General features: G+C 44.8%; 1 protein-coding gene across 6 annotated transcripts in view; it reads left to right on the top strand.

Annotated features, from left to right (window-relative positions):
- Window positions 1-17,387, top strand: part of bmp2k (BMP2 inducible kinase) — a 37,419-nt gene that overhangs the window by 6,667 nt on the left and 13,365 nt on the right. For all 6 annotated transcript variants that reach the window (XM_034595408.1, XM_034595410.1, XM_034595407.1 and 3 more), the window contains exons 2-6: window positions 8,106-8,224; window positions 9,792-9,897; window positions 10,528-10,670; window positions 12,875-12,996; window positions 15,049-15,130. In XM_034595408.1, the coding sequence (XP_034451299.1) occupies window positions 8,106-8,224; window positions 9,792-9,897; window positions 10,528-10,670; window positions 12,875-12,996; window positions 15,049-15,130 (572 nt within the window). The remainder of the gene's footprint in view (window positions 1-8,105; window positions 8,225-9,791; window positions 9,898-10,527; window positions 10,671-12,874; window positions 12,997-15,048; window positions 15,131-17,387) is intronic.

Raw genomic sequence — 17,387 nt, 5'->3', positions numbered from 1 at the left:
CTATTGAGGGGGGGGGGTGGTGAGAATGCACATTATTAGCATACTGTACTGGTGATGAATAGGCACATTGTGCCCTTTTGTTGTCTTATTCCAGAGCCCAGAAAGAATGCTGGTACGATGCAGCACTTGGTCCCGTGATGGGAATCGGTGCCTTTGTGCTTGCTCATTGAGGCCTTCTGTTTCTGCATCTCTGCCACTGTCCCCCCCCCCCCCCGCCCCTCCCCTCACTGTTTGGTGAAACTGCAAATGAATGATTTTCTACCAATTCATCGTCGCCTGATCTGAGGGCGGGCATCGAGCCAAACGTGGGTGTGAACTCGGCTCAGAGGGAGACTCCAAACAGGAAGGCTTTGACATGGACAGTACAACATTTCACTTCAGTGCAAATTAACATTGTTCCTGTATTCAGTTAAATCTAATTCAGTGTTAGAACAAGGTCATATTCTGCTCTTGTGTCAGAGCTCAACGTTTCGTAACTCCTCATCCTGGGAGATGTCTTAGTCACAAGTGTCTTTTGGAACCAGAGACAACACCAATCTGTTTTTTGTTTTTTTTTCTGTAGTGAAAAAGTTTGTCCTTCAAGTCCGTCGGTCAGAGTTTATCACCAAACAGCTTCCAAATCTGTCTAAATGTAAATATTCAGAAATCATGAATGTCGATATTTCACTCGGGTGTTTCCGTCCATAAGCCTTCAGGACTTATAAAAACCTGTTTCCCGGCCTGCTGCTAGAGGAGGCCCGTTTTTCCAGACACTTAAGTACACGTTTGACGCTGATCACAGTCTGTATGTGAGCACACGTGTGATTAATGCACGACCACACCGGATTGGACGATGAGTCAGAAGTGACGAGCGATTGGCTCAATCTTAACGACGGAGGCTGTGGGAACTGTAAACAAGTTGGTGCCATCCCGTCACTCTGGTCTTATGAAGCAGACTATTTGGGCTGGATTCGGCATGTTTGAATATCGGGAGGAAGTGGAGATGCGTCGTCCGTCTTTACAGTCGGTGATGATAACAACCTGTGTCCTTCTCCTTCTGCAGCACCTCTGTCTCGTTCCCCTTTTCACCCTTAAAGCCTCCGAAGCAACGGCCACTTGTGTCTGCCGGCTCAGTTCTAAGCCCTGTTGAGGTTTGATGAATGAGAACCAGCTGCCAGAACCTCGCAGCTCACTAAGCCCAGGATATAAAAACATGGACAGTTGTTGCTGCACCAACCTTTTATGGAAGAAAGACCTCTCCGCACACTTAAAAGCTCCTCGCATCTTTCACCTCCGTCAGGGTGGGAATGAGATAAACTGCAGTGAGAGGCCGGAGTGTTCTCACTTGTAACACAGGAGTGACTGTGCACACCAGAATTTAGCTGAGTGTTGTGTCCTTGAAAACCTTGAGATGAAAGTCCCGTTCCCAGGTTGAGGTTATCAGCTGTTTTCTGAATGCACCTTTCATTCATTTCAGTCCAGTTTGCCTGCAGCATGTCACCACCACCACCACCACCACCTCTGTTTGGGCAGAGCGCCACCTTCACCTCAGAAAGTAAACAAATATCTGACCCGAAACAACCGTTTTCATATCCCTGCTATGGCTGTGCATGCTAGACTTTGTCTCGGAGGGAACTTAGGCGACAGTTTCTGTTAAGTTGCTTTAAATTCCAAATTAAAACTTGCGCATCTTCAGCAAATATTTATCTTTCAAATAAATCTATCATTAAAAACCCGGGGTAGGTTTTTATACCTTGAAAGGGCCAGAAAAAGAAATGACAAGGTGGTGCGGTGTTCTGCCAGTGAGAAGCTCGCAGAGTGCAGAATTCCTCACCTGCTTGTTAGAGTTAAAAAAAAAAGTGACTGTTTTATTTTCAGGCTGAGCACCTTGATGGTTCTCTGAGAGTTGCTGTCGCGTAACTCCGGTCGACTCGAGTGAAACAGATTAAGCAGTGATCTTAAGACACCGGCCTGAAGTCGCTCTTTGTAGGTCAAACTGTCTCAGGTCGGATGAGCTGATGAAAGTAAGACATCCCAACCTTTTATATTGGTTCCCAGTATGAAACCTGGGTATATTTTGCTCCTACATTCTGAAACCCACACGTGAGATTGCCTGGACTTTGATGTACCTTCAGTTTCCCACTTACCAAATGGCATGTTTGGCCGCAGCATTAATCAGCTGAACAACAAAAAGTTTCTTTCCGCATTAGTCTGTGTAATAGCAAATCTCAGAGGATTTCCTAAAGCGCAGGGGATCAAAAAGTCGTTATTGGTAATTAGCAGGAGCAGCTGGCACGGCGTGGCAAACTGGCGAGGGCCCCGACGCCCGCTAATGGAAATCCATTTCCTACGTTAGCTGTGGAGAATCTGGCACCTGTTAGTCCACAAGAAGGAAGCATCTCCACGAGTAGAACTGAAGGTATCAGACACCAGGTCCCTGAAGATGGAAGAACCATATGGAAGAACTTTGCTTTGGATTAGGTTTTGGTGTCGTTACTTTTTTTTTTTTTAGGAGGCCGTGTTTGTGCTGCAGCCTCGAGCAGCGTGTGGTTTGTCTTTGTTGAGACTGTTTCCACATCAATTTGTGAATGATAATTTATCTGTGTAAGAACCGTACTTCAGAAAGATTCTATCATTGGCGTCAATACATATCAGGTTTATTTTCCAGTGTGGCTGATGATTACAGCCTCAGCAGCTTCAATGCTTATTGGTCAAAGACAAACAGTAATTAATCTAATAGTTTGTTAAATCTCTGGATGGTAAAGAAAATGTCAATGATTCTACTAGAGTGAAAAGCTGTAATCGAATAGATCAGAAACGTGAGTTGCTTCAGATCTGATTGAATATGTGAGATCTTGTGGCTGCTTCACTGAAGCCTCAAGATGACCAGTGAGATATTCAATCGTATATTTATTACTCAAAATACTTGATTTCTTATTCATGAATACCACAACTACAGGTTTTTACCTCTTATCATTTTACTTCCATGTCAATGCAAAAGTAATTTATATATCTTCTACTACAGAGGATCCCTTCTGTGAAATAACACTCACTTGAGGGGATGTTGGTGAAGAAGGCCATGTGAAGATATGCAGGTGAAAGAAGGACACATAACACTGTTGTCTAAATTTCTCATTTTAATCGTTTAGCAGTGGGGAAAAATGTTGAACTTTACATAATTTAACAAAGTCCCTGAGGAGTCCTTCAAACAGTTTTTGTAATTCAGTGCAACCACATGCAACTTAAGTTAAAGTTACACTTATCGTAAAGCTATGAAGACTTGCAGGGGAAGTGTTGTGGGTTTCATGTTAGAGGATGGGGGGTGGGGGGTGGAGGCTGGAGGAAATACCCCAGTCTGCTTCAAAAAGAAACGGCATTTCCCCCTCTTCCCCCCCCCCCCCCCCCCCCCCCCCCCCCCTGCTGACGGAGGCACTGTCAGTTGAACTACACTCTTAGTTTGCGGTTCTTAAAAGACTTCGCGCTTGCTAAAGTAAAACGCAGTGGGTTAGAATGATGAAGAGGGAAAAAACAGATGTCAGTCAGAGAGTGGTTTGTTATCACAGATGACATCATGCGGCAGAGGAAGAACATCTGTGCCTTTTTTTTTTTTTTTTTTATGCTGAGCAGAAACTATAAATGCATCCTCTCTCTTTGCAGCGTGTTACTTAATCCTCTAATCCTTCCTCGCTGAGAGACTTCTCTACCACTTCTGAAGTTTTATTTCTTTTTTTTTTTATTCTTGCCTATATCACAAGGCAATGCGGAGTCTCTGTTTCGCAAGAGGCTGCTGAGCTCCTCTTTCAAGCCTCTTCCACGAGCTGTCATGTGGGCTGTGACCGTCCCAGTTAGTCAGGAGTGATGTCAGGGTCCCTCGTGCTGGATGCAGAGGAAAGTTCTCCGATAATTACAGCCCTCACTCAGTCACAGGCTTTAATGTCAGTACCACCCCCCCACCACCACCTTTCCTCTTGGCCTGATGGGTGCGGGGGTTTTCCGTCCAACTGTCACTGACAACTGACCACGTCCTCACGCTGAAGCCCTTCAGGAGCCTCTCAGCGGTGCAGCCAGGAAACGGGCGAGCAGGAACAACGACGATGAGACGTGACTAATGGGTGCTGAGCGTCGGACATGCCCGTCAGCTGTGCTCTGGCACCCTGAAAGGTTTCACTTACACGTCTGTGCATGAGAAACATGGCCGGGCTGTATTATCGCTCTGTAATTTAGATGTGGATCTAATCGTCTTTAGATTTTTTTTTCTCGGTCATCTGTCAAATCGGGCCGCAGTGATTCAAACATGTGGGGAGCAATGTGCGGATTTATCAGGTCCCAGTGTTTCCCACGGAATTAAGATCCAGTGGGTGTAGCTGCTGCTGGGGGCGGGGGGGGTGGCTGTTGTGAACATGTATGCTGCACACCCGGTTCAAGGGGAGGGGGGGGGGCAGGTGTGCGCTGCCACATTTTAAGCAATTCATGGTAATGGAAAACACCATAAATGGCAAATACCTTTTTTAATACAAGCCACATCTACTTGTCTCTCAAGGTTGAGGTTAAATAACGTTAAATCAAATATTGATTAACCCAGAATCTGTTTATCAAATCCTCATTGATCAAATGGTATATTGTCGACAGTTTGTTTTAGTTGTTGATGTTCGTGAGCATCTCATCATTTACCCTGTCTGCTCCACACACACGATGATATTTGCATTTCCCACCCAAGCACCTTGTTGTTTCGTGGCATGTTAATGTTTGCATCAGTGAAGCCAGTGTCGGTTGCAGACAGCTTTGTTTGTTGTCGCTGGTTGAATCCAGCCTCCTGTACAGTGAGGGACAGTGTTGTCGGTTTTCCTCATTTGTCCAGGAAGTTGGTATGCTGCGCACAAAGCCCCTGTGAAACCCATCATCCCATCCCGGAGCCACTCAGGAGAATAATACACTCAACAGTGTACCACTTGCATGGCTGGCATAGTCGTCCGGGGGCAACAAAAGGCTCAGGGTGGAGATTTAGTGAGAACCAGATCCTGGAGCATAACGCCCCCCCCCCACCCCGTCAGTCCCGCAGCAGGCCGACATGAAGCATTTGTCCGGATGTCCTGGACTGAGGCCTCTTGTCTTCTCTTAACTTGACCAAACGAAACAATGGCTGCCGGCGTCGGTTTGTACTGACAGACACGTAACAGCTAGTGTCAGAGAATCTCATGAAGGGATGGTCAAGAATTCAGTCTGAGGTTTCTCCTCTATAATATAAATTCTAGTGCATAACAATTGTTTCTATTATAGTTGAACGTGAGAAAGCCGGTCTTGGATATTTCCCATAGAACCATTGCTCTTTAAATACTGTTTGACATGACCCGTTGCTATTACATCATCAGGAGGGAGTGCGACTCAGATACTCTCAGCTTTGGTGTGAGGTGTTTTCCTTTGTTCTGCTGCTGAGAACTACATGACACTGTCAGTGGAAAGTACCAGTGTTATGCCGACTGACAGGAGAGAGACACTGTGGTGTTGATAGGATATTAAAACCGAGCTGTAACCAAGACACCCACTTCATGTCTGTATCACGGTCCGACCATGAACTAGCCTTTTACCTCGTGTTCCCACCTTGAAACTCCTGCAGCTGGCCCAGAATCTGTGCTCGTGCTCGTCGTCATAGATCATCTGTAGTTCCAGAACACATCGACCTTGTGTGCCGTCCTTGACAGAGGCTGCAACACAAGTTTTGCGGTGAGTTATAGACGACAACAGTTCAAGGACCTTGAAGATTCAGAGCAGAGTATTCGCACCAATCGTGAATCTCCCGAACAGGGAATTGTCTCGTGTCTTGTATCTGAGACCACTTGTCATTTGGCCCCTTCCAGGTGAACGTGACAGTCTGACACGATACATGTTTTTCAGTCTGCATTAGGTCTAAGGCAACACAGTGGGAGTGGAGCTTCCCAGTTGGTTCAGTGTTCAGTTTTCCAGAGAAGGTTAGCTGCTCCTTTGTCTCTTGTCCACGCTGAAACAGCCGGCTCCTTTCAGCTTCCTGGCCCTTCGCCCGAGCAAATGGATTTTGCCTTGTGAAATCTGTCATCCGGTCTAATCATCCCCCCCACATGTTCTTGCCTGCATTATCTCCTTAAAGTTGATGTCAGCTCTGTCTGCAATCCTACATCTGTGTGTACATAAAGCCTGGGAACGACTCACTGGTCGGTTTTTTTCCATACACACCAGGGTCATAAAGCAGAGTCTGCATCACGTATCATCGCTTAGAGTTCGCTGAAAGTCCTCGTCCTGTTATTTTTAAAAGTCGGTCCTCTCACAAGACTATGTCACATGATTCAGTTCCCCCCCAAGTCTCTGGGTGGCTCCGCACTTAAGTGCCTTGTTACAGGAAATCAATGTAAACCCCGGCACTCCGGTTTGGAGTGACCATCACGCTGACCTTAGCGCACAGCGCCGACCCAAGGCAGATCAACAAGCAGCGTCCAGCAGGTGTAAACAGCTCCGGCTCAGGTTCTTTGTCTTGGCAGAGTTTCGGTCTGTGTTTCCATTCTTTTTTGAAATGGCAGCAGGTCTGAGGATAAAACTGCCGGTGACTGCTCCATTCAGAGAAACAGGGTCTTTCTGCTACTTGGTTTTAAATCATTTTGTGTGTGTTTGTGTGTCAGCATCATCAGCATTATATTTTATAAGCTGCTTGTTGTTGTTTTATCCCATCAGCAGCATTTCTATTGACCTTGTTCTAAAGCCAGTAGAAGTTTGCAAACTCCAGGGCTGAATTCTAAATATGGACGGGGGAGAAACAAAGATGGGTCTTATTTTGGAATGTCACGAGAACCGATACTTCCTTTTTTTTCACAGTATCACAGGCACCGAACGATACTGACCTGCCGCTGCTTCCCTCCTCTGCCGAGTAGACGAGTCATCAATCTGCTGCTTGTTCACATCGGCGTGCACAAGTGTGAACGGGGAGAATTATTGAGAAAGAAAATGGACAAGTGGAGTTAAAGTGTCACTCGGGTGCTTCATGGTGGTTTCTGCTGTTACACAATCGGCTGCTCTCCTCCACTGTGTTCAGTTGCAGCGCTGCCATAGCGGCTTGTCTGATTGGCCGCCTGTTCCCTCCCCTGTGCTGCAGGACGGCACCAGTCCCCGTCCCCCCCCCCCCCCCCCCAAATCTGATGTGTGCTACAGTAACTCTCACTGTTGTGACAACATGCAAACACTGTGCCTGAGTGTGTTTTTATGTTGGCTGTGAGTTGCAGGTGCTGGAACCTCAGTTCACAGGCCTGTGGGAACGCACAGGTTCAACCGTCCTCACAACACAGCTCCTGAGATTTGTTTTTAAACATAAAGCTGATGGACTCTTCAATGCAGGCCTTTGTGTTCACTGGTCACTTTAACCCCCCCCCGCCCCCTTTCTGCTCATTCCCAGTCCAAATCCATGCTGTTTTTTCAGATGACCCAAGGTAACTTGTTAGGGAACAAGCTCGCCATTGTGGATCTTTTCTTTTTCTCCTCGCTGGTCCGTGGACTTTGATGCCCGCCACTCAATGATTCAGGGAACCTCTTCTAATGAGACGCGGGTGCTGTCCTGTCCCAGTGTGTGTCCTCTCACTCAGAGACCGGGACAGGACAGGGACAGCAGCTTGTGGCACCTGGTTAAACACCTCACGTCTAAACATCCTATTTAACAGCAAACTCCTCTCACCCAGGGTCATTTCAGCTTCATATCGTAGTCTGGTAAATCCTTTGTGTGTTTTATAAATCAAGTGACTTCATTTACTCCAGGATTAGACCCAGCTGGAGATTGGCCAGAGCTAAATGAGCTTATGCTTCTACAAGAAATAAGACGGCAGTTAGCTGCTGCTGCTAAATAACAGCTTATGGAAACCTTTTATAAATCTTTGATTATATTTAATTGGATTGACAGATTTTCTTTCTACAATGAAAAACAACACAACTGGGGCATGAAATGTCTTTTCATGGGCAGCTCAACATATCTGTGTGTGTGGAGTTGAGTGGTTTCGGGGGATGGGGGGGGAATCACTGTTGTGAAATAACTTGAGCTGCTGTAAAATGTATGAAAAGACAAAAAAAATCTGCTGATGTAACGTCAACTCGTCATCTTGTGTATTTTTTCCCAGGAGGCTTCTCTGTGGTGTTTCTGGCTCGTACGCACAGCGGCGTGCGCTGCGCTCTCAAGCGCATGTACGTCAACAACGTCCCGGATCTGAACGTCTACAAGAGAGAGATCACTATCATGGTAAGAGCTGCGTCGCCGTCTTCCTGCTTGTCTTCATTCTAAGGGCTTTGCCAATTTCGCATTCATTTTGATTTCCTCTAATATTAATCAAAGATAATGGGGTCTGGCCTTTTTTCAGGAGTTCACAACAACAGAAAAACATTCATGACGCGCATCAACACGATCACACGCAAATTAATTATTCTGCTGTATTCTCACTTGGGCTCTTCCAGACATTGGAAAAAGTTCCTGAAAATGTCCAAAGTAACGGAGTCAAACATTTGCATCCTCCGGGAAATTTCAGGAAAATGCTCGGACTTCAGTTCATGTCTCAAAGCAGCACAAGTCTTAGTTTTGGCTGCAGTGAGTGGAAAACGGGCTCCTCTCACTTCCTGTGCTCGGAGGGTTTAATGTGAACACGTTGTCCTCATCATCAGATTCTCAGTTTTCAGGTATTTAACTTAAGCACATAATTACTTTTTCAAATGGAACACAACCCCTCATTAAGGAAGGTGCACATGCATGTCTTCATTCCACCTTTTCTAACCAGTCCTGTTTTCCAGCATTCCAAATCTGGCCGGAGCTGAATTCACCCACTCGACTTAAATATATCAGGCAGAGGTGTCACTCCTGTGATCACAGCTAATAATAAGTCGACGTGTTTCATGTCCTTCAAAGTGAAATAGGTTAAATCTGTGAAACCAGGAGACTTGTAGGACTTGGACAACAGCAGATGTCTCGTCTTGAACGTTTGACCCCAGTGTGTCAGTGAACGGCTCACTCTGAGCTGTTTGGCCAGCTTTGTGTGTGTCTGTTGACTGCCTCATCAGCTGGAACAATGTGTAGCGCGCGCGCGCGCGCACACACACACACACACACACACACAGAGCTGACCTTAAACACTGACACAGCTCTGGCCTGTTGGGACGTTGCCTTCGGTGTGTGTGTGTGTGTGTGTGTGTCGGTTTCCACAACACACAGCGCTCGCTCTCTCTCCTCGTGCTGCGATCCAGCAAACAAACAAGAGACACTGATGCTTTAATCCAGTGAATTAATCAAGTTAGGAAAGATTAGCGGAGTTAGGAGAGATCAGCGTGTTGCAAGAACATGAAAGAATACAGAAAAGCATTGACGACGAGGCTGGACCGGATTCAGCTGGACGGTGAACCTTTTGGAATGTGCTCAGTAAAGATGCCGTCACAGGCAGTATTTCTTCTCCGTTGGTCTTATTTGAAAGTGGTTTCCATAGATTTACAGAGTGAAACCAGGACGAGGGGTGTGAGCAAATGTCACGGAGACTCGCAAAGCAGAATCAAAGCTTTGGATTAACTTCATTCACGTCGGTTTGAATCCCTCATTTTCAATAAAGAAGCAACTTCTTACTGCCGAGCAAATACAGGAGAAACAAGTCCCAACATGAATACTCCTCAGTGTGTATTGAAGCAGGCTCGAGTGCATGTCAGCAATCCACACGTGTACTTTATCACCTAATTGTTGAGGACGTGGAACCTACATGGATCCTGTTTTCTTTAATCTTGCTGTTTCACACCTTCTTTAATAAACGTCCACCTCTTGATCCCGTGTGCAGAAGGAGCTCTCGGGCCACAAGAACATCGTCGGCTACCTGGACTCTACGATCAGTCCCGTGTCCGACAGCGTGTGGGAGGTCCTGATCCTCATGGAGTACTGTAAAGGTACAAAATCTGTTCTACTTCAGTGAAGCTGTGGTTTTTCTTACTTATATCTGTGACCTCTGGGTTTCATGTGGGTCAGGCTCCATTAGGGTTATTTTAGGACAAATGTCTGCACACACTGTTGTCCTTGAAACGTAACGCTGTGTGTCAGCTAGAAGGAGAAGTTACTGTCACGTACTCCAACAACAGATTTCCTTTATTTTGTAAATGCTTGTGACTCTAAAATATGGTTTGAGCTGATTCTCAGTGATAATGAGAGGACTTTAGAATTTAGATTTCTATAGTAGAAATTACATCGATTCACATACATGTCTGTGTTTATGTTTGCAGATATGAAAAGCTTTATTTTACACGATAAACAAATTACTAAAATTCTATATATTTGTTTGCATTTGTGTTTTCTTTCTATTTATGGGTATTTATAATCAATCTTATTCTTTAGCTGTAAAATATCAAACCTCACTTACATTTCTTTGTCATAAGGGTTTGATTAAAAACCTCATAGGCCTCCAAACACCCACGTATGAATGTAAGCAACGGAAAACTGAAACCTATTTTAACAAATACTGCACGAGGGTTAAATCACTGCAGCCTGACGTGTTGAGTCCTGACGTCTGTCTTCTCCTGCAGCCGGTCAGGTGGTGAAGCAGATGAACCAGCGGTTGAACGTGGGCTTCAGTGAGGCCGAGGTCCTTCACGTCTTCTGTGACACCTGCGAGGCCGTGGCCCGGCTGCACCAATGCAAGACGCCCGTCATCCACAGAGACCTAAAGGTGACGGGAAGCTTCCTCTCTTTCCTTCCTCCCTCCCTCCCTCCTTCTTCTCCTCCTCCTTCTGTCCTCCTCCTCAAGAAGTCACCTTACAGTCACCAGAACAACTTCTCAGATCCTAATGTGACGTCTTCAGAATTATTTTGTCAGAAGGAGGTTGGGCTTTATTTAATGTCCTATCTAGTGGGTCTGGAAAGGTGAATTTGAAATAAATGACAAACCAATAAAGATATTGTAGAGGAAGAAGCAGGTCTTCTCTGGGATTTTCAAAGATGTCAACACAATCAAAAAGAAGAACTGGATTTTCTGTTTTGTTCCAGTTGTTTTTGAGGTCGATTTTAAATCTGCTCGGTCAGCAGAAGACAGAACGCTCCAGTTTCACTTCACTTCTTGTTTTAGCTCCTGTGCTTCCTCACTTGCTCACCTGCTTCCTTTACCAGCTTCTCTTATTTCCTCTCCTTCCTCTCATTCGATACTCCCTTGATCTTTGCTTCTCCTCTTTCTCCAGGACCTTCTCCTACCAGCACATCAAACAGACATCTTGGAAATTCCTCACTAACTCGATTTTTCAGAGCACATTTTCAAATCAAGTGCGGCTACGCACCAGCTTCATCCTCGCTCTGGCGAAGCTTGGATGCCGGTGGTAGTTTTCCCACCCTGGTTGAATTCTCCTCAGTGCCCTGCTCTGTGGGCCGCTGTCCTCCGTCCAGTTGGACAAGCCTGTGAACAGAGCGGTTCCTTCAGCTCCACAGGCCGCTCCTCTGTTCGCTGTCTGTCTGTGCAGCCCACGTGGCTTACGTAACACCGCAGGGACACAAAAGACCACGGAGGCCCAGTCACACATCGCCAGGGAAAGTGAGAGTGCAAAAAAAAAAAAGAAGATGGAAGCCCTTTAACCCTGAGCTGTCAACAGCAGACACCCGGTGTTTCTTTCATTAGCTCCGTCATGAATCTTTCTCCCTTCACCTCCTTTTCTCTTATAAAACACTTTTTCAGGTTTCATGTCTCATCTGTTTTCTTTGTCTTTGTTTTCTTTCTCGTTTCCAATCTCTCCTCCACCTTCCTTCGCTTCTGTCAAGTAGAACTCGCATGTACATCCACTGCATCGTGTTGTGACGGGTAGAATAGATAAGATAAGAAAAGATATTCCTCTATTATTCCCACTGTGGAAGATCTACGTCTTACAGCACCAAAGAGAATAGTGAAAGTAACAAGCAAAAGTCAAAGTAAAGATGGAATATAAACACAAAGAAATATAATGATTAGAAAACAATGTATACAATGGAAACAGAATATATCTATTGTAAAAGTATTGAAGTTGAAAGTGCACAGATGGAAAATGATTATTGCTCAGTTAAATTAGTTGGAAACCTGAGCTGCACCACATTAATACATTCATTCTTGTGTTTATCATATTTGTTATATTTTATATTTGGTTCTCTTTTTGATATTTTGATATTAAGGCTTCCACAAAACACACCACAGCAAATCCCCTGGATGTGTAAACCTATTTGGCAATAAACCCTGATTCTGATCCATGCAAACACAGGTCCTGCTCGACTTGAACCGTGGGCACACCCCCCCGCCCGGCGTCAACGCAGCTCATACGTGTCGTTCCAGTATTACTCTTACATTGCTCACATAGTTTAGAACTAGTTTAAAATCGAGTTTTATCTAGAATCTGTGGCCTGAAACCCGAAAAGAAACTCGTCTGCTGTCAGACTGACAATCTGTCTCTTTCTCTCTGACCACAGATCAGCTTTGATCGGACTCCTGAGGCAGAACCACTGTAATGAGGCCTTGTCACACTACTGTAGTAAATCAGATGTGTGTGTGTCTGTGGGATTTGTGTGTTTTAACAACATCTTTATCCACTAATTGTCATCCATGCCCACAGTGGTGACAAAATAAAAGCAGGTTGCTTCTGTAGAATTAATCATGAGGACACAGGATGAAAACACAAACACACGCACTTTAAAAACAACAACTGCTGCGTTTCCTTTCCTTTCCTGAGGTGATGAAGGTTGGATTGTAAACACGGGTCCAAAGGTTCTGTGGCTGCGTCTCTGTTATTGGATAATTGCTGTGGCAGGTTTTAAGTGATTTGCCTCAGTCAGTTGAGACAACATTACAGTCGACAGCATCCATCACTGTGTAAGTCCTCATGTTTCCCGTATGTATGTATTCATGTGTTTGTCTTTTACCAGGTTGAAAACATCCTGCTGAACGACCAGGGGAACTACGTGCTGTGTGACTTTGGAAGTGCGACTCACAAGGTGCTGCTGCCACATAAAGACGGAGTCACTGCTGTGGAGGACGAGATTAAGAAGTACGTTGTCTTTACTCAGTGTAATCCAGTACCTGCATCATTGCCAATAACGACCAACATGTACTGACCCTCCTGCACCATATGAACCTTCACCTGCATTTCCAGTTTATTTCCTTATCTGGAGAGTCCCTGCGAGAGCTGACATTCCAATTACCAATACCTAATACAGGAATACTGTGGCACTGTCTTGCCAGATTAGCTCGTTCACCCGGGTGTCACATTTCCATCGCCGCTGATCAGAGCCAATAAAAACCAGTGTCTATTGTAGAGTCATTTGAATCCGTTCCCAGTGCAGACAAAAGCCAGATGTTAGCAGGTGTTAGTGGTTGTTTTTTTTTTTACCAGTGGAAAATGGGCTTAACTGAGCCTACAGCAGAAACTGTAAAAACCTGTTTTCTGAATGTTGAGATGCAGTCACATGGAAAAACAGCAAAAATTAACAGAAAACACTTAAAATAACTTTATCAACTTTGTCAACTCTGCACATCTTTCCTTCAAACATCACACCAACACAAAAACTGTAAATCACTAAGAACAACACAACTCTGCGCTTTGTGCCGTGCGCATGAAAATGTGTCACATTCACTCTTACTCATACCGCCGGCAGTTTAGTGTCTCACTAAACTAAATTTGGCTCGGTGCCGTGACCGCTGTCATAAACGGGGTTTTCACACAACGTGTTGTAATTTTTTTATCTTTTTATTTGCGTCCACAAAGCAGAAGAGAAATCTTGTAAATCCCACAGAGCTGCGATACAGTGTCGTAACTTCAAATAAACCATAAACACACCTGCTACTGCCGCCGCGGTGTCGCTGGTCCGATGCAGAGGACGGTTCAGTGAGAGGCGGTAAACATGACGCACCTCTGTTGTCACAGCTCCTGCACATTCACACTCTGATGTGTGTGTGTGTGTGTGTGTGTGTGTGTGTGTGTGTGTGTGTGTGTGTGTGTGTGTGCAGTTGGTTGTGTATTTATTCTATTTGTGTGATGTCAAATCACAGCAGTAAGATCAGGTCCATCAATTTTCCCACATTTACAGCTGCAGTAAAGTGAGCTGTGCTTATCTTCAGTATATGACCGTGTGTAAACTCTCCTCCTCGTGGTCATTTAGAAACTATCAGGCCTCTGAACCGCGGTGACTCACGCTCTTTATGTTTCTGGTAATTTTCGGTTCTCTCAGTGAACAAAGCCACAACATGGCGTCATCAAAGAGAGAGAGAGAGAGAGAGCAGTAATAAACTAAGAACCTTCTCACCAGTAAAATGGAATTGTAAAAATATCTCATTACACATAAAAGTTCCACTGCAGCAAACGTACAGAGCTGCTTACAAAAGTTAAAGAAGTACTTAATTGTGCACATTGTTCGAAAGATGGAGTATTTTATTAATCCCAAAGGTAAATGTAACTATGTGGTGTTATTACATTAATAGTTAAGCTGTTATATCGACGGTACAGAAAGTTTCAGCTCATTTTTAAACTTTAGGGTCGACGACTTTAGTGTTGGTTCACACTCACTTCGCTCTCAGCCACAGTAGAAAGATGTTTTCAACTGTACACACAACCTGTGGCACACAACCTGTGGCACACAACCTGCAGCACACAACCTGCAGCACACAACCTGCAGCACACAACCTGCAGCACACAACCTGCGACACACAACCTGCGACACACAACCTGCGACACACAACCTGCGACACACAACCTGCGACACACAACCTGCTCAGCAACAGAGACAGCGACCACCTGGTGGATGTGGTGGAGTTTGTAGCTGCAGAGCTTTCACACCTACTACTTGTCTTAATTCAGTCTGAACCAAACGTGTGAAAGGTGCTTCAAAATCATGTCCGACCAAAAGATTGGTTTTGTTCGTGAAGACACTTCTTTGGATTGGAAGTCACAGGAAGTTGAGACAGAAATAAACAATATAAGAAAAGAAAGAAGCGGAATAAGCACTTTCACAATAGTGAAAATCCCGAAACCGGAGTAAATGAACTTGTTCACTTTGCCTCATCTCTGAGCTGTCATTGAGTTTCTGTTGTTTCTGTATCTCAGGTACACGACCCTGTCATATCGGGCACCGGAGATGATTAACTTGTATGCAGGGATACCCATCACCACTAAAGCTGATATATGGGTAAGGTGTTGCTTGGTGTGTGTGTCTGTCTGTGTGTGTGTCTGTCTGTGTGTGTTCTGCGCCCTGCAGGGCTGGTTTGTCCTGGCCGCCGTCGTTCTGCTCTGACGGGTTCCTCCTCCTCTCTGGCTCTCTCTCTCGCTCTGTGTCTCTGCTCCTCGCTCGCCCCTGGGCTGTTTGCTTCCACCAGCTCTCCAACAGTTTTTTTTTTTTTTTTTTTTTTTTCCTCTCATGAAACATTGAGCAACATCATTCACAACAAAGCCAACGACTCCGTCTGATCCCTCGTCCTCTTCTATTTTCTCCCCATTTGAGATAATTAGCCTCCCTTCAGGACCAGTAAGCTCCAGTGCAATGGGCCTGGGTTGATTTGAAGGTGAGAGGCGGCAGGAAGGACTTGGACAGCAGCCATTTTGAGGAGTGGTGGAGATTGCAAAAGGCCCAGGGAGTCCGTTAAGAAGATGTAGCTGTTGATGACACATCTGTAGAATTAAATGTCTAGTTTCTACAATCCTTACTAGAGGATCGGGACTTTTCTGAAGCACTGACACATTTTGAAAAGGACACAAGCCACAACTCAGTATTCTTTGCGATTCTTTGTTATTTACATATATATACGTTTGAAAATGAACAGACGGAAACTTTAAATCCCGAAACACATGCTTCATAAAACCCAGGACGAACTACAGAGCACCTTCAGCCGCAGACTCCCTCGACCTCGCTGTGTCCGGGGGCTGAACAGGAAGTCATTCCTGCCGACCGCCATCGCACTTTACAACTCATCCACCTCCGCCTGTGAACAATGACCTGCACTAAATTCATCATTTCTCAGCATCATAAACATATGTATACGTTACACTTTTCCCTCCTGTACTTCACACTGTCGCACTACTTGTCGTGTATTTTTATTTAATTATGTTTATATTGTTTCTAAGACTTTATACTTTAAATGTCTCAGGGCTGCTCAGTGTCCTGTGTTTTTAACTGGGAATTTTTTTTATATTTCTGCATTTCCGTGCTTTCTTTACTTTCTGCTACTAAGACAAATTCATTTCCTCTGCGGTTCATGAAGCCATCAATTTCTTTTTTTAAATATTAAATGGGCCTCTGGTTAGAGCATGACAAAACTCCAGACCAACTTCCTGTCAACTGTCTCCTGTGGGTCTTACTTCCTGTTCTGGGTTCAGACACGTCTTGAAGCTGTTCTTATTCTGTGTACAACACACACACACACACACGCACACACACACACGCACACACATGTCACATGAGTGTGTTCACACATGTTGGTGCACATGATGTGTTACTGAGTTTAGGAGATTACCAGCCTGGATCAGCGCGGTGGGAGATGAACTGTGAAGAATCTCTCTTTTCAGATTTAGACCTTGAAGAAAAACATTTCCTTTGATTCCAAAGTCTCTTTCATCTCCAACGGCATCATCAGCGATAAAAGATGCTGCAGCCAAATATAGCAACAGCTGATTATGTGATGTGGGAGCAGAGCACTTTTCCATGTAGCTGTGTTTGGATGTGTATTCTCCAGAGGAGACGTTTTTAAAAAAGCAGCTTTTTATCCTGTGACATAAGAGACATTAATTCTTTGTTAGACTCTCCTGTCGAGCTCAGGGGGTCGACAACATCAACATCCCACACACGAGGGGCCGTAAGAGTCCGTGTGTGTTTCCTGTTCATGGGACTTTTACAGATTAGCAGCGCGGCTTCGTTTCCTTTGGGACCTTGAACAATTATCACAGTTTATTGTAACACGAAACGAACTCGCTCCCCCAAGGAGGTTTTCATTTGTGTTTGTCTGTTAGGATTATAACGCACAAACGTCTGTAAGGTGTACGGGTCATTTAATCTTTGGTGCGACTTTTCCCCACTTTCTTTAACATTATAGATAGATTCATGGATCTTGATGAATAAACTCAGGCAGGTTTTAGGGGACTGATATTTGAACGTCCGCAATTTGGTGCAGATCCAAATAAAAATCCAGATCTCTTGGATTCAGTGCGGTTTCATCAGGAGACCGTTGGGCCCTCGGTGGATGTTTCCGCTCTACTGAATCTATTCTACTTCTTCTTCTTCCTCCTCGACAAACACAGTTCAGTTTGTTAGGTAGTGTTTGTATCTGGTGTCAGGGAAGTACCTTAAATTCTAGTTTAGTTTAGTCACAGTTTATTTCTGACATTGTGTATCTTTTTAACAGTTGGGGTTTAATACTGAAACCTTTTCACTGCCAAACAAACTAAATAAAGAT

This window comes from Hippoglossus hippoglossus, chromosome 9 (assembly GCF_009819705.1).
Source record: "Hippoglossus hippoglossus isolate fHipHip1 chromosome 9, fHipHip1.pri, whole genome shotgun sequence".
Lineage (NCBI taxonomy): Eukaryota > Metazoa > Chordata > Actinopteri > Pleuronectiformes > Pleuronectidae > Hippoglossus > Hippoglossus hippoglossus.
The sequence above is the reverse complement of the archived record's forward strand: the minus strand, read 5'-3'. Positions and strand labels throughout refer to the sequence as shown.